The sequence below is a fragment of the Vulpes vulpes genome, chromosome 3 (assembly GCF_048418805.1).
Source record: "Vulpes vulpes isolate BD-2025 chromosome 3, VulVul3, whole genome shotgun sequence".
NCBI classification, from domain to species: domain Eukaryota; kingdom Metazoa; phylum Chordata; class Mammalia; order Carnivora; family Canidae; genus Vulpes; species Vulpes vulpes.
The window spans coordinates 113,357,699-113,376,341 of record NC_132782.1 but is presented as its reverse complement, the minus strand read 5'-3'; the positions used below and the strand labels follow the sequence as shown (position 1 = coordinate 113,376,341).

At 62.1% G+C, this 18,643-nt stretch overlaps 1 protein-coding gene across 1 annotated transcript; it reads left to right on the top strand.

Moving 5' to 3' along the window:
• The first annotated feature begins 229 nt into the window (after positions 1 to 229).
• On the top strand, positions 230 to 3,979 carry PRSS22 (serine protease 22). The gene is made up of 6 exons (XM_072753963.1): positions 230 to 362; positions 925 to 951; positions 1,180 to 1,351; positions 1,433 to 1,710; positions 2,797 to 2,954; positions 3,514 to 3,979. The coding sequence occupies exons 1-6, from the start codon at positions 281 to 283 to the stop codon at positions 3,724 to 3,726; spliced, it is 930 nt and encodes a 309-aa protein (XP_072610064.1). The 5' UTR covers positions 230 to 280; the 3' UTR covers positions 3,727 to 3,979.
• Positions 3,980 to 18,643: the final 14,664 nt, after the last annotated feature.

The window sequence follows — 18,643 nt, the reverse complement described above, 5'->3', positions numbered from 1 at the left end:
GGACCTGGGCCCCCGGTTTAGCCCTGAGTCCACTGCTCCAGGGCAGAGGTGGGGGTCCTGGCTGGAGCCCTCAGTCCCCTTAGCGGCTCACTTCCTCCCGCAGTCCCACCCCTCCTGTGACCTACAGCCCCGGGTGGCAGGGACTGAGCCACTCACTCACTTGGGGGACTGGTCCAACGGCATTCCACCTCCAGGATAAAACCTGGGGGACCCAGGGAACTCTGCACACTCCCTCTCGGGCAGGCCTGCTCTCCCAGCTGTGCCTGCGCCCCCGCTGGCCATGGTGGTTTCCAGAGTCCCCCCAGCCCCAGGTGGGGGCTGTCTCAGGATCGTCACCCCCTTGCTGCTTCTGGCTTCTGCAGGTGAGTCCTGACGACCCGCGGCCCATCCCTGTCCATACCCAGCGCCTTCCCTTGGCCTCCCGTACCTGCCTGCCCCCCGGCCCTCAGCCCTGTCCCCTCCGGCCCTGTCCCCTCCCCTTCTGCGCTGGCTCACTCCTCTCTGCCATGTCCAGTGGCTGCCAGCAGGGGACGACTCTGGGCAGAGGCCTGACCTTGTCCTTGTCCCTCCCAGCTCTTGGGTCCGCAGGCTTCCAGGCCTTGGGCGTGGGGTTAAGAGGGTCTCCCGGGCCACGGCCTCAGGTCTGGGGGGAGCACTCCAGAGGGTCGGGGTGGGCTCCCCGCCCCTGCCCTCCGTGCCAGGCACCCAGGAGCCAGTTCCTCCTCCAGCAGGCAAGTGGCACGGAGCGCGGGCACAGGTTGGACAGGAAGCTGGCGGGAGGGGAGGCCGCAGCTTCCAGCCTGACGTTTCCATCGCCCAGCCTGGGCTCCAGGAAATGCCCCACCCTGGACCTGGGGACCTGTCCCGGGCCCGGGGGGGGGGGCTCCCCTCCACCGCCTGACCCTTCTTTCTCTCGGCCCCCAGCCGCCCTCCGTGCTGCGGAGATCGCCGGTGAGTGGGGTCCTGCGTGGTGGGAGGGGGCGCCTGTGTCCTCAGTCAGGGGAGCAGGTCACAAGGGCACCAAGCAGGCAGCTGCGGAGACCTGCAGGGCAGAGCAGGGCCCGGGGCAGGGCAGCAGGGGGCGGAGGGCTCGGGAAGGCAGCGGGGGAGGGCAGAGGCTGGAGGCCAGAAAGACACGGAAGAGCCCCGGGTGACGGAAATGGGCCCCTCCTCCGCCAGCACCCCCAGCCTGCGGGAAGCCCCAGCAGCTGAACCGGATTGTAGGTGGCGAGGACAGCACCGACGCCCAGTGGCCCTGGGTCGTGAGCATCCAGAAGAACGACACCCACCACTGTGCGGGCTCCCTACTCAGCAGCCGCTGGGTAGTCACAGCTGCCCACTGCTTCAAGGGGTATGCTCGGCCTGACCCAGACCCCCCCCCCCCGCCCCCTCCGGCCCAGGTCCTGGCTGACCCCCTTCCTCTTCCTGCCAGCAATCTGAACAAACCATCTGAGTACTCTGTGCTGCTGGGGGCCTGGCAGTTGGGGAACCCTGGCCCCAGGTCCCAGGAGGTGGGGATCGCCTGGGTGCTGTCCCACCCTGTGTACTCCTGGAGAGAGGGCTCCCGCGCCGACATCGCCCTAGTGCGCCTGGAGCACTCCGTCCGCTTCTCTGAGCGAATCCTGCCCATCTGCCTGCCTGACTCCTCCGTCCACCTCCTTCCGAACACGAGCTGCTGGATTGCGGGCTGGGGGAGCATCCGCGATGGGGGTATAGCCTCTCCCTTCCCGGGTGCCCGGGGGTGGCTGGGGACGGAGGGTGGCCGACTCCCAGGGACACGGACACGGTGAGCAGCCAAGGGTAGCAGCCAGAGGCCTGCCACAAGGGAAAGGGCTGTCTTTGATGACAGAGACAAAAGGAAAATGAGCCGCAGCGCAGAGGCGTGAGGTCACCGAGCCCCGCCGCACAGCCGTAGGCCCTTCCTACTCAAGAGGGGTCCGTGGTGACGGTCTGGGGAGCCGCGGCCAGACCAACCCGCTGTTCAGTGATGTAGGGAGCACCTGTGGGGCCAGGCCGACTCGGAACAGGAAGACAGCCTTGGGACTCCCAAGTGGGAACAGGCACCTGCTGGTGGCAGCGTGCCGTGATTGTAGGCGAAATTTCCAGAAGGAACCAAGTCTCCATAACTGGAAAATACAATTGTCAGATCAAGTCTGGAGGTTTGGAAAACACCATCTAGAGACACATGTCAGATAAAGTAAGAGGCAGGGCAGCAGAGCAGGTTGATAAGGGGCCGTGCTAAGAAGGAAAAGGATAAGAAAAATAGGACTTGAACCAGATTGTCCAAAAGAATGAAGAGAAATGACACCAGGTACCTGGGGTCCCACTGAGTCCGAGGGTACAGGCAGCCTCCCCATAGTCATCCCACGGGGCTCCTTCAAGAACTGGAATTGCAGACTGGGGAGGGTGCACCGACCAGCCCCAGGGGCTGCCACCTGCCTGGTGCGGGGCCTCCTTAGCCCTGGTCACGCCAACGCGGGTGATCAACTGAGCCCTGTTCCAGGCCCATGTGGGACAAAGTGGTCCCTGAGGCAGGACAAGCCGGGCCCAGTGGTTCGAACCATTTTGTAGGCCTCAGAAATCTCATTAAAGGTTCGGGGTCTTGGGGCGCACGCTCCTGTCTGGATTCAGAAGGTCCGGAGGTGGAGTCTTGGAATTTGGGGGGTTTCCACCGGTCTAGGAGAGCCAGACAGAGGTCCCTCCGCCTTTGGGAACTGCCCCTGCGGGGAGCGGATGGGTCCATGAGGACAATAAGGAGAGGGCATCCCAAGTCCGACCCTCTGCTCCTACCCCCAGTGCCCCTGGCCCATCCCCAGACCCTGCAGAAGCTGGAGGTCCCCATCATTGACTCGGAAATCTGCAGCCGCCTGTACTGGCGAGGAGCCGGCCAGGAAGCCATCACCAAGGACATGCTGTGCGCTGGCTACCTGGAGGGGCAGCGAGATGCCTGTCTGGTGAGCACCCCACCTTCTTCCCACCTTCGTCCCCCTGAGCTCCACCGCTGCCCACCCCCCCAAATCAGCTGGGACCTGCAAGCCCCCCTAGATGCCTCCACGTGGCTTGGCCATCCATCCGTTGGGCCACACACCAAATGTCCGCTGGGCATCCTGGGTGTACCAGATCCCCTCTCTGGGCCTTCTCTTGAGGGGGCTCCTCGTCCTGGTCCCCAGCACCAGCTCCAGCACTGCGGTGGCGGACGGCAGGCGGGTGTAAGGTCAGTTCCTGGGCTTGGACGCTGTAGGTCCTGCTCACAATTCCTATCTGCTGCCCATGGGCGCTGGGCCAGGGGCTGTGAGCGAGGAGGTCCCCCACGGAGAGCTCCTCACCAGGGGGTACCCCCAAGGCCTGTCCGGCCCAGGCCCCCGGGGCCTGCTGGAATTCCAGCACCTCCCTCCACGAGAGAAAAGCACCCGCCCGCCTGCCCCCCAGGGAGCCGCCTGCCACCTGCCCTGTCGTCCAGGCACTGTCCAGCCCTGGCCCACGTGGGCCCCTGACCTCCCCTCCTCCCCGCAGGGTGACTCCGGGGGCCCTCTCATGTGCCAGGTAGAGGGCACCTGGCTGCTGGCCGGCATCATCAGCTGGGGTGAGGGCTGTGCAGAGCGCGACCGGCCCGGCGTCTACATCAGCCTGGCGGCCCACCGCTCCTGGGTGATGAGGGTCGCACAGGGGGTGCAGCTCCGCGGGCACTCGCAGGGCAGGGGGTCCGCTGGGGGCGCCGCGCCCTAGGGACCTGGGGAGACTGGCGGCCCTCCCGCCGCCGGACGTGCGCCTCCTGCCTCCGGGGGGCGCCCGTGTGCCGCCGCCTCCGCCTCTGCTGCGAGGTCCCGGCCCCCATCCCGCCTGCGGGAGCGCCTGTGTGTGTGTGTGTGTGTGTGTGTGTGTGTGTGTATACGTGCTAATGATTTTTACTGTTATTTGTACCCCCGCCTGCATATCTTATTTATTCCTCCAATTTCAATAAATTATTTATTCCCCCCTTCCTGTTTCTCCAGGTTAGGGACACTGAGACTCCGGGGCACACCTGGGGTTAAAACGGGGGCGAGTGGGTATGAGTTTGTCTGGTGGCCCCGCCTGCGAGGTGTCCTGTGCACCTGCGGTTCAGCATTCCGCCCTGGCCCTGGCACTTCCTTCCTAGGCCACCCCCACCGGGAGGCCACCTAGAGGAGGCGGCAGGTGCAGCCGCCTGGGAGACCCGGCCTTGCCGGGGCGGGGGCGGGGAGGGGGTGCGGGGGGTGCGGGGCGGGCTGCAGGACGGGTCCAGGCCCCAGAACCGGGCTAGCTAGGAGAAACCCGCCCCCACGAGAGCGCGGCGCCCCCTCCCTCCGCCCCCCCTCGGAAGCAAGTGTCCTGATTGGGCCTGGGGCAGCCGGGGCCTCTGCTCTGGGATGTGACTCAGGCTCCCTGCTGACTCGGAGTCGTCCTGTCCTGCCAAGGACGGGCGACGCCGCACGTGGGGATGGAGTCACCTGGCCTGCGTCCACAGCATGTGGGAGCCCTGCCAGCTAACAGCCCCCTCCCCAGGACTGCCCTGCCCCCCCTGCGGACCTGCTCCACACAACCCCCTATATATCCCAGCCCCTCCACGTCTGGGCCCCCTCCTAGCCCCCCCACGTCTGGGCCCCCTCCCAGCCCCACTATGTCTGAGCCCCCTCCCAGCCCCCCCCACGTCTGGGCCCCCTCCCAGCCCGCTCGGGCTCCCTGCACGCGGCGGGCTGGGGCGCAGAGGGCGGCTGTGGTCGTCGCAGGGGTCCGCGGAGCTGCGGGAGGCTCCCGGGAGAGCCTGGCTCTGAAGGAAAGTCCGCGAAGCCGCCGGGCGGTCACGCCAAGCGCCGCTTGCAAATGTCCAGGAGAAATTGTCCGTGTAGTGAGTTTCCGAGAAGGCAGGAGGGACGGGCCCGGGGCCGCCACGCCCCTCGGTGCCCCACGTCCGGGAGGTCCGCTCGCGAGGCTCGCACGCCCTCGTGTTCCGGCCGCATCAGCCCGCAGGCCCGGGGCGGTTTTACCAAAACACAAACAGCAAACTGGCCTCGGGCTCGCGGGGCACCAGCCCCGGCCCCGCCCCGACCCAGGGCAGGCCCCGCCCCCGCCCCCGACCCCGACCCCGCCCCGGCCCGACCCGACCCGACCCGACCCGCCTCCTCCCTCTGCCCTCCAGGCTCAGCCCGGGTTCTGCCCCTGCTTCTTCCCTTCACCCCTCCTCCTCCCCCTCCTCTCTTCTGTTTCTTCCCGGCAGGAAGCGGAGGATCCCCCTCCCACATCATCCCCACGGAGGCCCCTGAGGGAGCACTATCCTACAAACGTCGGCCGGCCGTCCGCTGCGGGGCCAGAAATCGCCCCACAAGCGGCAGGACACTCGGGGAGGGCAGGACGGGTTCTCTCAGCCCTGCAGTCAGCCTCCAGCACCCCACCCCCACCCCCACCCGGGGCACCCTCCTCCAGGGAGCATCTCCTCCAGGAAGCACACATCCCCACACACAGCGCACCCTCCTCCAGGACGCCCCCCCTCAGCGCACCCTTCTCCAGGAGCCCGAAGGCAGGCTGGACGCTGGAGTGGGAAAGCAGCGCGGACCCCGCCCCAGCGCCTGTGCAATGTCCCTCCCTAATCAGGGGCTGGGGGTGCGGGAGGTGCAAACGCAGGCAGCCTGGCCATGGGACAGAGAAGCCCCTTAGCAGGCAGTTGGAGCTGGGCCCCAGAAATCACCCCAAATCTGGACCACTCCAGGCAGGGGGACCCACAGCTCCACCGGCACCACCTGCCTCTGAGGGCCAGAGAGCCCTGAGACCCGCAGGCTGTGCCCCCCGGGGACGTCCTGGGGCCCCGCGGCAAGGTGCATCCCCCAGCTGCACCCTCCCACCTGGACCAGCCCTTGGCGGAGCTCTCCTGACCTCCCCAAGGTCGGGGTGGGGTGGGGACCGTCTGGCCACAGTGACAAATGTCATTCTGGTGGGAGCTGCCTCAGCTGCAGGCTGCGAGGCCCACCAGCTCCTCCACCTGCTCCCTCCTCGGACCTTTAACCCTCAAGGACCCCCCCACCCACCGGGGGCCCTGCATCTGCATCCAGGCATGAGTCCCCACGCACACACAGCCCAGCCCTCCTGCGGTGGCCAGTGGCTGTGCGAGTGGTGGCTGCCTGCGCTCCCTCGGGTGTCCACGCCCCTGCCTGGCTTCCCCCACCTTAGAGACTGGAAAAGTGAAACTCCCTTCCAGTCTCCAGCCAAGTCCCAGGAGCCTGTGGGGCCGAGTGTTGGCCAAGGAGAGGAAAGCAGTTGTCTGTTGGTGGTTTCTCGGGAAGACTGCTTTTTCCTGAGAAAAGGGACATATTTAGCTGGCATCCTTCCCTTCCTCTTCCTCCTCCCAGTCTTGGATGTAGACATGATGCTTAAACATCAGCAGCCACCTTCTCACCATGAAGTGACAAGTTGCTGGGCTAAATGAGTGAACTGCAGAAGCTGTGGGTGTGAGGATGTGGTGGGCCCACCACCCCTTCCCTGCCAGCTGCCTCCATCCACGCTTCCGTGGGCTTCTGAGCTGCTGTTGGTTGGATCTTCTTTTACTTGCAGCTAAATCCACTCCTGGTACACTGGTTTCAAACCCAGCTTTTTTAGAGAAAACATTTTGTTATGAAAACGGTAATAGATTTTGTCAATCACATCACATTTTTTTTTACGATTTTTTTAAAGATTTTATTTATTTGAGAGAGATCGAGCCTTATTAACAAGACAGTAACAAGACCCCAAATGCGTCCTAATGATCCCTCCGAAACATGCATCACTGTCAGAATTTCCCATCCCAGCAAAAGGCAGGGGTCCATCCTTCCAACTGCGCAGTTTGAAAAGCTCCAAGTAGGGACAACAGCAAGTGCGCGGAGGCCTCGGGGCGCTGGAGAACACGCGGCCTCCGCTCAAATCGGAGGCTGAACTCATGGCCATCCGCCCCCTAAAATGTACCCAAGAGGAAAGAAAACATAGACGAACCGGCACGCACGTGTCCGTAGCAGCTTTATACAGAATCGGCAAACGCCAGAAACCCAAATGCCCGTCGGGAAAACAAACCGTAAGGCACCGATGGGCAGACTCTGGGCAGCAGGGGCATAGCCGCTGCCCGGAGCAGGCCGTGTAGACAGCGCTGTGGAAACCACACCGGGGGCTAGAGCGCGGCGGGAGCTCGTGGCCCAAGCACGGCCGTGGAGGTGAGTCCACCAGAACTCGTGGGCTCGTCGCGCTGAAAATGGTGAATTTTACCGCGTGTAATCACACGTACCTCCGTCAGCAGGATTTAAAAACAACACAAAAATGGGGACAGATGGGGGGCTCAGCAGTTAAAAGTGCCTTCGGATCAGGTTGTGACCCCGGGGTCCTGGGATCGAGTCCCACATCGGGCTCCCCGCATGGAGCCTGCTTCTCCCTCCTCCTGTGTCTCTGCCTCTCTCTGTGCGTCTCGTGAATAAATAAAACTTAAAAAAAAAAACACACAAAAATGTGGAGGCCTCCTTGGCTCCTCTCTTTCATTGTCTGCCTTCAAGCTGTGGGCAGATCCTGTCGGTTTTACTCTGTCTCTGAAATATGTCCAGGTGTGCTGGCTCCTCATTTCACTCAGAGGAAATGATGTCATCCCTCTGTCCACCCACCCCACCCTCCGTGAGCTGCAGCCACGGGGCTCCCAGCTGTGCTCCCAGCTGTGGTTGGGAACACCACAGGCACGGTCCTGCCCCAGGGCCTTGGCACCTGTGCTCTCCTCCTGCCCCCACTTCCTACAGATCTATACTCAGATGACACCCTGTCACCATCCTGTTTACGGGTGCAACGCTCTGTCCCTCGCTTCTTGCTTCTTTCTTTGTTCTCGCTCTCTTTATTTTTACCCAGGACGTGTATTGTTGTTTAGCAGACTGTGGTGCAGGGCGATTCGGTCACCCCCAAATCCTCCCTGTGTCCCACCTTCTGCTCCCTGGGTGACCACCGATCTGCCTTCTGTCCTTCCAAGAGTTTTAGGTAAACGGAATGATCCCGGCTCCTTCTGCCCAGCGGGACGCTTGCAGGAGCCGCGCGGCTGCAGTGTGGCTTCTTTGCCCCTGGTGTCCCCCCCTGCACCCCACCGGAGGACGCAGCGCCTTCACCCATATTCCCATGTCGATAGGCATTTTGGTTGCTTCTGGGTTGGGCTAGTACCGACAAAGCTGCTCTGAACACTTGTGGGTTTTCATGTGGACACGTTTTCATTTCTGTTGAGCCAACAGCCAGAGGTGGAATGGCCGGGTCATACACGCCGTGTATGTTTAATTCATTTTTTGTTTTAAGATTTTATTCATTTATTTGAGAGAGCGAGAGTGAGAGAGCACCAGCAGGGGCAGCAGAGGCAGAGGGAGGAGCCTGACGCGGGGCTCGATCCCAGGACCCCAGGACCTGAGCCAAAGGCAGAGGCTCAACGGCTGAGCCACCCGGGCGCCCTCGTTTGTGTTCAACTTGTAAAGAAACCACCAACTCCTTTCCAAAGTGATGTGTGGTCTGACGTGCCCACCGAGCAGCTGCTGAGGGTGGGGGTCCCAGCGTCTCCATCGCCTCCCTGACACCTGCTCTCGCCTTTCCCGGGGAGGGGGGGCTGCCTTGGTGTCTTGGGAGCTCTCACTTTGCAGTGATCTGATGACCCGCGGCGCGGAGCACCTGCTCGTCCTCTTGCGATTTGCCTCTTCAGGTCCTCTGCCCACTTAGACCATTTGGGCCTGGGTACCGAGGGGTAGATTCCATGATTCTGGCTGTGGGTCTTTTGCCACAGCAATTACGTATTGCAGATTCTCTTTTTATTTTATTTTTTTCTCTTTTTATTTTTATAAAACACGTAGGTATGCGTTTTATGTGTCTTCCCCCATCCTATTTTTTATTCATTTGTACTGTGGTTTACAGAAGTAGCAGCTAATGGTCTTTTCAGGGTTCCCAGGGCGCGTCCCAGCGTGGGGGGGTGGGGTTCTCCAGGTAGCACGGGGTGCCCCCGCGATCGGGCTCGGCTGTGCCAGCACCAGCCCCACGGGTGAGGGGCTCACCCCCGCGGGCTCCTCGGGCGGCTGGCGGGCTCCAGACATCAGGGACACAGGTCGGCGGCTTGGAGGGGTTCGAGCGTGAGCACGGGCCACCTGCCCTCTGCCCCCTGGTGTCCGCAGCCAGCGGGACTGCCCACGGGGCCTGAGCGGGCCATAGGCCACCACATGGGACCACAGGGCCGGGACCAGGCGGTCCTTTACCCCAGGGGCTCGAGGAGCGTTTCCGCTGCACCTGCTCGCTAACGCTCACTGTGGCCCGCTTGCTTGGGCCGGTGTCGGGGACCACGGGGCCGCTGTGATTGCTGTTGAAACCACAGGCCCCAGAAGGTGTCCCCTCAGCCAGGTCCCCCCGCCCCAGACTTGAATACCTGACCCGCGCGCCCTTCCAGCCTCTCCCGGAAACACGACCTGCGGCAGTGGGTGGGGGGCAGCCTGGCCAGCGCCAAGGAGCTCGTGTGCCCCACAAGCCTGGCCATCCGCCGAGGAAGCTGTGGTCACCCACCTAGGACCCCGTCCACACCCTGAGGGAAAGCAGCCTGGGGCCGCCCTCTCTTTACTTTCATGTTAGCTCCTTGCTCAGCCCCCTTCTTGTAAAAAAAAAAAAAAAATATATATATATATATATATATATATATATATATATATATATATATCTCCGTTTTGCAAACTCGGAGCTCCCACTGCCAGACCCTGCATCGCCCCGGATACCAACCCAATCTTCAAATTTACTCCATGGGATTTCGTTTCTTAGTACGACCAGTGTCTTCAGAAGTGTCCCAAGAGCTGGCTGGTCCCACCAGCAGTGCCTCCCAGACCGAGGGCCCGGCCCCCCACGTGCCTGATTCCAGTCTTGGCCCCACGCCCCGCAGCCCTGGGCCCTGCAATCTGTCCCTCCTGGCCGCGTGCTCTCGCTTATCACGTCCCTGTGCTCTTGGCTCAGTCCTCCAGCTCCGTTTGTTCCGTTCCTTGTTAGTGAGGACCCTTCTAGAAAGCTGCCAGGAGAGGACGGGAAAGATTGCAAGGAAACCAAGCCCCTCACTTCCTGGGCCTTTGCTTCAGGATTGATATGGCAGGTTCCCAGCGGAAGCCCAATGCCCCAGGGCCGGGGTCCCATCTCCCCGGTGGCCCCCCAGCTGCCCAGGGCCTCCCACCCTGTGTCCGCCACGGCCGCGTGCTCGTGTGCATGTGTGTCTGTGCACATGTGCTCCCCAGAGCCCAAAGCCTGGGGCAGAGGCAGTGAGACTCAGCTCCTGCCCCCAGGCCCCCCAGCCCCCTCCTGCCCCCGGGCTCTCACCTCTCTGAGGCCGGAGAGAGGGAAGGAGCCGGAACCAGAGGCAAACCCAGGGGAGGCTTCCCCCAAGTCCACAACTGCAGCACAGACCCAGGCCCTGGTGTCTCCTCTCCCTCTGGCCCATCAGAGGTGGGGGGCAGATTTTGAAGACTGACCTTTCTGATTATAACATCCCACCTCTGACCCCCACTAACTGCAGCCGACAAAGGAGGTTCTCTTGTACCTGGTGGGGGGGGTGGATGTGGGTCCTGGTGCCTGGTGGGGGGAGATGTGGGGGTTCTAGAGCCTGGTGGGGGGGTCCTGGTGCCTGGGGAGGGGAGGTGTGGGGGGTCCTGGTGCCTGGGGAGGGGGAGGTGTGTGGGGTTCTGGTGCCTGGTGAGGGGGGAGTTGTGGGGGTCCTGGTGCCTGGTGAGGGGGGAGGTGTGGGGGGTCCTGGTGCCTGGTGAGGGGGGAGGTGTGGGGGTCCTGGTACCTGGGGAGGGGAGGTGTGTAGGAGTGGGTCCTGGCCCGGGTGATGGGGGTGGGTGTCTTGGTGCCTGGGGGGTGGGGGATACGTGTGTGCCCTAGGCCCGAGGAGGTGGGGTGGGAGGACAGGCATGGACGGGCACTCCCTGTGTCCCGAGCCCCTAGTTGCCTGTCCATCCGAATGTCTCTTGAGCGCCCCCCCCCACGCTGTGACCTATGAGTCCACGCACCTGGTGGGCCCCCGGCAGGCCCTGGGACTGGTGACACCTCCCAGAGACCAGTCAGGGCCAGGAGCCACACTGTTCAGTGTTGTATAAGACGGAACAGTTCGTGGCCAACACACACGTCTGTCCGGAGTTGAGCCAGCACACGGATAAGGAAGGAGTTAGAATTTTCTCAGTTGTTCCTGAAGGCTGACTGACTTCTGCCCAAAGGCCAGAACGATAGCTTGGCCAATGATGAAAAGCAGGATAAACCAACAGTCCCTCCTTCAGCCGGGGTCCTGGGCTCAGGCCTGGCACGCACCTTGTCTCGGATGGTGCCGTGAGTCACTGAGAGGGAATCCACAATGACAAGCAGCTGCGCCGCAGCCTGGGACACGCCCCAGAGCCCCGAACCGTGGAGGGCTGAAGCCCCGGGCACTGGGCCGCGGAGACACCCAGGAACATGAGCGAGGATCGCCCGCCCCGCAGGTGTGTGCCAGGACTGAGGGCGGTAGCACTTATGCAAGCACCTGGCATCAGGCCCGGCCCCAGGCAGGCGTGTGATGGACGTTAAGTGTTCCTTGGTGCATCCATCCATCCCGTGGTTCCGGGAAAAAGATCCAAACCCCAGGATACGCCCTGATACATGTACCCACGCCACGGGAGCCGTGACCACAAGCGGCACTTGGGGACCGGTGCCTGTCACCACAGAGTTCCTCATGTCCGTGGACACCTGTGTGCCCTGCCCCTGCCCAGACCCTGGCCCCTCAGCTCACACACGAGCCTCTGCAGACACTGGGGCACCTGCTTGTCTCTCCTGCCCTATTTCAAGTCGCCCCTGGCAACCTTTCCTTCTGTTCACCTCTTGTCCTCAGAGAGCTGCTCTCCTCCCTAAAGCCAGCCTCTATAGCTGGCTGTCCTATTTATCAAACTTGACCCTTTTATAGGCCTAAATGCATTAAAATTTTTTTTTAATTTTGTAGTGATCTCTATGCCCAACACGGGCCCCCCCCGACCCCGAGATCAAGCATCACACACTCCTCCATGTGCTCCTGCCAAGGTGCATTTTAAAACACCAGAAGTAGATACACGGGAATAGCAGCAACGAGCACCTCTGGGTAACGGGACTTCTTTTTTTTTTTTAATTTTTTATTTATTTATGATAGTCACAGAGAGAGAGAGAGAGGCAGAGACACAGGCGGAGGGAGAAGCAGGCTCCATGCACCGGGAGCCCGATGTGGGATTCGATCCCGGGTCTCCAGGATCGCGCCCTGGGCCAAAGGCAGGCGCCAAACCGCTGCGCCACCCAGGGATCCCCCCTTTTTTTTTTAAGATTTATTTATTTATTCATTCAGAGAGAGCAAGAGAGAGGCAGAGACACAGGCAGAGGGAGAAGCAGGCTCCACGCAGGATGCCCAGAAGTGGGACTCGATCCCAGGTCTCCAGGACCACACCCTGGGCTGCAGGGGGCGCTAAACCGCTGCGCCACCAGGGCTGCCCATAACGGGACTTCTTTCCAGTTGAGCACATTCCCGAATTCCTGCAGCGCACACGTATGACTTTTGTAGCAGGAAAAAGGACCCTGTAGATGGCATCTCATGGGATCGTCGATGACCGTCTCCATTCCACCTCCACACCGGCTGCCAGAACTCCTTTTCCTATTTTTTCCCAGTTTGGGAACATCTGAAATGTCTTTAGTCTGTTCATCGAAGGATCTTTGCATCACAGCAGCAGGGACACTTGGAGACACTTTCCTGGTGAGAAAGTAAAGGCCTCAGAGAATCTCCTGCGCAGGACAGGCTGGCTCTCGCCTGCAAGGCCGCAGGTGAGCCCAGGCCGGAGCCTCTTCTGCTGAGCTGTTGCCGAGTAGCTAGATCCCCCAAGATCACAGCCAGGAGGAAAAGGGGTTCAATAGAAAAGAGCAAACTCTGGGCAGAGGTTTGGCTGGAGCCGTTGGGAGGAAGGTGTGGGTGGGCACCGGGCAGGCAGGGAGGGGCTCCGCGGGGGCAGGGGGAGCAGGCGCCCACGACGCCCAGTGTACCCAGGGGTGCAGGACCCGAGCGCGGAGCGGGAGTGCCCTCGGGCCCTCGGAGGGCCTCTTCTTACAGGCCCGCACCCACGCTCCCCAGGAGCCCGCGACTGCCCGGCTGGGAGCTCACCCAGCAGGATGGAAGCATTTATGTCACAAAGACTCATACATACAATGTTCCAGAAGCTCTCTTCGAAATAGCCCAGACAAACCTCCCAGTGATCGTGGGCTGGTGCACGGATGGATAGCCCCTGCTCGGGACAGGAGGGCCCTGCCAGCACGAGGCGCCGGTCAGCAGAGATGAGCCTGCGAGCCGGGCGTAGGCGGAGGAAGCGGCACAGGCGAGCACATGCTGCATAATTTCATTTATTTGAAATCTTAGGAAATCTAGTGACAAAAGGACCAGCGATTCTCCAGAGCTGAGTTTGGGAGGAGACGGGGTGTCACAGACCCAGCCCCGGCAGGGGTGACACTGTCTACATTTTGCGCGCTGTGGGGAGGTGCACGAGTGCATGCATCTGTCAAAATTTTAATTAAACTTCACTGTGAACATAGGTGTGTTTTATCGTGTGGATGTTGAACCTCCATAAGGCCAAGCGGGAAGACGAAACGGGAAAACTCAGAGAAGATACAGCTAAACATCATGCTGTACAGGGCCCGTGACCTGACTAGAGAGTAACTGTGTAATGGCTGTGGGGTCCGGGGCTTCGGGGGGGCGGTGAAAATCTTCTGGAGCTAGAGGATGGTGACCCACACAGCACCGTGCACGCACTGGAGGTCACTGCCCAGCACAGTTTGAACTGGCTGAAATAGCAAATTCTATCTTCTGTGTATTTTACCACAATAAAAATATCCGCCAGCCTCGTACGGCCTGTGGACTGATGTGGGAGACATCACAGACACCTCCTTTGCTGGAGAGCCCCAGAGAGGTGGGAACCAGGGTCAGGGGGTGGGAGCACAGAGAAGATGACGCTCCAGGCCCAAAGGCACGCAGGTGGGGTGCTCAGACCTCCAGCTCTGAGGGTTGGTAGCTCCGGGGAAACAGACCCCGCTCTGGATCCCCTCCAGATTCACGTGGAGAGAAAGGGAGAGGTGCACCCCTTGGGAAGCGAGAAGCAACTAGCCCGAGGGTCTCAACCTTGGCCTGCTGCAGTTTGGGGCCAGAGAGCTATCTTGCGTATGCACGTGGGGTCCGTGCGGTGCATTGTAGGGTATCCACCAACGTCTCAGCCTCTGTCCCCTCAAGGTCTGTAACATTCACCCAGTTGTGACAACCCAAAATGTCTCCTGACCCGGCCAAAGGTCCCGAGGGGGCACCACCAGCCCCAGCTGGAACCACAGCTGTAAACCAAGGGAGTTAGTCCTAGTCTTGGGAAAATGGGAGACCCTCTCAATGAAACCAAGCTGCCCCCCATGCCTGCGGAGACTCCCCCCAGGGTCAGGGGCCAGCCCTGCGCCCTCCCTGCCTGGCTTGCATAAAGCTCCTTACCAAATCACCCTTCATCGACAGAGAAACCCCTGGGGTCAGCTGTTCTCTCGGACGGACGGGTCTCTGCAGCTTCTGAATGGATGCGAGGCCCTGGAAACCGGGAGCGAGCCCCTGGCGGAGGCCTCTGGCCGGTAGGGACCAGCTGCCCGTGTGGGTTTCTGCCTTCTTCATCTATGAGCACGGGTTCCGGGCTCTGCTCAGGCCTGGCCGCATGTTGGCCCCGGGGGGTCCCTGCTCCGCCACAGGTAAGGCCCAACCCGTTGACTTCTCCTCCTGGGGTCCCAGCCGGCTCACCCTGAAAATGGGGCAGACATCGCTTACTCAGTAGGGCCAGACAAGATGGGCCCCAGCCCTCTGCTGCTCGGTGACTGGCACATGGTAACGATGAAGGATGCTGGGGCCCCTGGACCCGCCCTCCCTCCCTCCCTCCCTCCCTCCCTCCCTCCCTCCCTCCCTCCCTCCAGGAAGCTGCCTGGAGGACCTGAAAGGGCAGCCAAACCCACAAAGGGGATTCCAGCCTGGGGCTCAGCCTGTGGAACCACAGGCCCTTTGTCTGCCTCCTCTGCGTGCCCTTTCCTCGCTGAGGGCTTAGCTGGCAGTTCTGGAGGCCCGGCCTCCGCCGCCTGCCCTGGCACCCCAGCAGCCCATCGCCCCTGCAGCCTCCCCGGGCTGGCCGCCCCTTCCCCTCCACTCCCAGTGCATCCCATGGGGTGAATGGGTGGTGGCCCTGGGCGGGCGTGTAGGATGGAGCTAGCTGTGCCCTGGGCGCTGGCTGGGAGCCAGTGGGGACACCAGGGCCAGGGAAAGGAGAGAAGCTGGGGCGGGGGCGACGAGGAGCCCCGGGGGTACCCGGGGCCGGTGGCAGGTGTCCCTCCTCTGGCATCTCTGTGGGGGTGGAGGCAGGGGCAGTGGGTCCTGCCCAGGACTCCTCTCTGGGAATGAGTTTGGCCTTGGCCCCTCACTCCTTCGGTGACCTAGGGCAAGGCACTAAACGCAACCGAGGCTGATTCTTGCGCTGGAAGATGTGATGACCTGAGGCCTGGGCAGCAGGGTTTGTGGGGGTCCTTGGGCACTGCGGCGGGGCCGGATGCTTCTTAGAGGGAACCTAGGAAGAGCTTCGGCAAGCCCACCGAGAGGCGGAAACCCGGTGGCCTGGCGTGACCCCCTGCGGCTGGCGGGTGCTTCCCTGTCCTGTTGAAGGGCCCTTCGCAGGCAGGACGCGTCTGCTTTCTTCCTCCCCACCCGCTCGTCTGGGCTGCTCGGAGTGAACAGGAACCGCCCATTTTGGGCCATCAGTCCCCTCTGGTGGTCGAGGTCGCAGCGGGTGACTGTCCCCGCCTACCTGCCTGGCTTTCCCCGTGTGCGTGGGTACGGCCTGGGCCGCAAGGCTCTGGTGGGGCTGTGGGCTGGGGCACACGCGGAGCAGCTGCGCTCTCTGGGATGCCCGTGGGAGAGCCCCGAGTTCCTGCAAGAGTCCAGGCCAGCCAGAGGTCTGCGGGCTGCAGGCTGCCTGGGTCAGTGGGTGGGGGGGTGAGGGGCCCAGACTACCTCCTGGGGGCTGGCGGGACCCTGCAAGGCATTGGGGGGCCGGGCAGACGGGGAAGAGGAGGCCCGCCCTCAGGGCCCAGTGCACGATGAAGACGCAGGGCCCCTCGCTCGCCCTCCACGGCCCGGGACGCTGGACAGAAAAGGGAATGACATCGGTGCGGCCGGCGCTGCTGAGAGCCTGACGCCCAGGAAAGCCAGGACACGCGTGGCAGGAGGGGAGCGTCTGAAGGTCCCTGGTCGGCACCTTCCCTGGCGGCAGACACCCGCTCAGGCGAGAGCACGCTGCAGATGCCTCCGGCATCTGCTCTCATGTTACCTGCAGTTCTGTCCCAGAAAGGCCGCTGTGCCCAACGTCCCAACCCTGGCCGCTCCTGCAGCACCCAACGTGCCTCGTGTTAGGGTTACCAAATCCAGCAAATGTAAAGATGGTACGCCCAGTTAAATCTGAATTTCAGATAAACGAGGAAAAAAATTTTTAGCCTAAGTGCGTCCCATACTGTGTTTGGGATATACTTATACTTGGGAGGGGGAAAATATTTAGGACATAGTTATACTTATAAAAATGCAATGTTGATATTTACTTCAGTAAAAAAAAATTTTTATCTGAAATCCTGAAATTTATCTGGCAACCGTCCTTGAGAGATAGATGTCTTGCTATGAAAGAGCAGGAGCGAGCTGGGGTTCGGGGTGGCCTAGAGCTCGGCTGGAAGACCATCGGGGCCACCTCTCTGTTTCTATTCTGTTGTCCTTTATCCATCATCTTCCTCTCCCACCCGAGAGAGGGCTGAGCGCCTCACTGCACACGGCTGCCCCCAGCTCCTGGTCACACATGACGACACCGGGCACGTGCTCCCCTGACAGTGGCCTGTGGCTCTCACTGTGGCTGCCACGGCCACAGCTCAGGTGCGCTGGGCGGGGAGGTGGGGTCCACAGGGGGGAGCAGTAAGCGGAGCAGACCCTGCAGGAGACACTGGCCCCGGAGGAGGATGTGGTGGAAAAGCTGTCCCCACTCCCAATTAGAGTCTTGCTTGCCAGGCCAGCAAGAGGTCACTGCCTGGAGCATTGTAGATCTCTGTCCTGGCCGCGGGCCCTGGGCCCACCTGGACCCATGAGGACACACGGAGAGGCGGCCCTGGGTCTCTGAGGGGGCAGGAGCCATCCTGAGCTCAGGTATGAGGACAGGTGAGCAGGTGTTCCGATGGGGAGGAGCCCCAGCAGCCGGGGGTTGGTCCACATAGGGAAGAACTGGTCACTTGCGAGGGATGACGTGGGCTGACAATGAAGCTCAGAAGCTGGGTGGACAGCAGGAAGGACTTCCGAGGGCCGTTGCAGCTGGGAGCGCTGAAGCCAGACAGGACAGGCGTCGAGGACAGGACAGGCGTCGAGGGGAGATGGTCTGGAAAGCCAGTCTCCTTCCTGGCATCCAGCAGAGGTTTGGGGCTCTCCGTATCCTGCAGGACAAGGTGTTGGTGCCGTGGACAGGCAAGCCTATCACTGTGGGGGCCGCCAGTCACCTCCCCCCCGGGCACCTCCACTGGAGCACCCCCAGGGCACCCGCCTCACCCCAGGGTGCAGGAGCCACACACCCTGCTGCTGAGCTCCCCTGCAGGCTCTCCTGCCTCTCGGAACCGAATTCTAGAGGGGGCAGTCCTTGTAGGAGCTGTGACCCCAAGGGCCCACCCCAGTGACCCATGTGGGGAAGACCACTCCATGAGGCCACCTGCTGGGTTCTGATGGGGGCCTGGGTCCTCTGGCCCAGAGATCAGGTGACCTCAGGCCAGAGTGCATGGTCCTTGTCACTAAGGGAAGCATGCCTGGGTGCCCCCAAGCTCCCTCACCCCCCTTCTGGGCCCATGCAGTGCACTCTGCAGGCCTTGCACTGTGGTGGCTACAAGGGAACAGGGGCGGTGGGTCCAAAGGGCCTGTTCGTGGGCCCCTCAGGCAGGCACCATGAGGGACAGGCACGCAGGGTTCACGGGGGCGGGGGGCAGGGGGGGTATCCACACAGGGTTTCCTGACAGCTGCTGGCAGATCCAGATTGTGTGCGCCACTGCTGCTGCTGTGCTGAGCTGGCCCCCTGGGCCTCCTGTTCCCCCTCCTCCCGCTCCCCCCTCCTTCTGCTCCCCCCTCCTGCTCCCCCCTCCCCCTCCCCCCTCCTGCTCGCTCCCCCTTCCCACTCCCCCTCCTCCCGGCTCCCCCTCCTCCTCCACCTCCAGCTCCCGCCCTGTCCTTGTCCTTCCTTCTGATCCTGGTCACAAGGCCGTGACTCCAATGCAGATCAGTGCTCGCCCTCTTCAAGCCCACATGTCCTCATTTCTGACCGTCCTGGTTGCCGTACAGGACGCATGGGGACGTAGGGTCCCCCCCTCCGCCCCCCCCGCCCCCCCCAAGCTGCCAGCCCCAAGAACCGCCCCTGTGAGAGTGGTCAGGAGTCTCTCTCACATTGAAAACAGATTTTCCACCTGCAGGGCAAGGAATTAATCACTCAACGGAAGTGGCCCTGGGGTCCCACGCCCCGCTGCAGGGGTGGGGAGCCCCCAGCCACCACGCAGGAGGAAAACCGAGTCCTGCAAAGTCAGCACAGAC

Bases quoted from the DNA above. Each gene is read 5' to 3' on its own strand.
- PRSS22 (XM_072753963.1), top strand. From the start codon at position 281: ATGGTGGTTTCCAGAGTCCCCCCAGCCCCAGGTGGGGGCTGTCTCAGG. The intron at 952-1,179 runs GTGAGTGGGGTC...CTCCTCCGCCAG, and splicing joins CCGTGCTGCGGAGATCGCCG to CACCCCCAGCCTGCGGGAAG. The intron at 2,955-3,513 runs GTGAGCACCCCA...TCCTCCCCGCAG, and splicing joins GGCAGCGAGATGCCTGTCTG to GGTGACTCCGGGGGCCCTCT.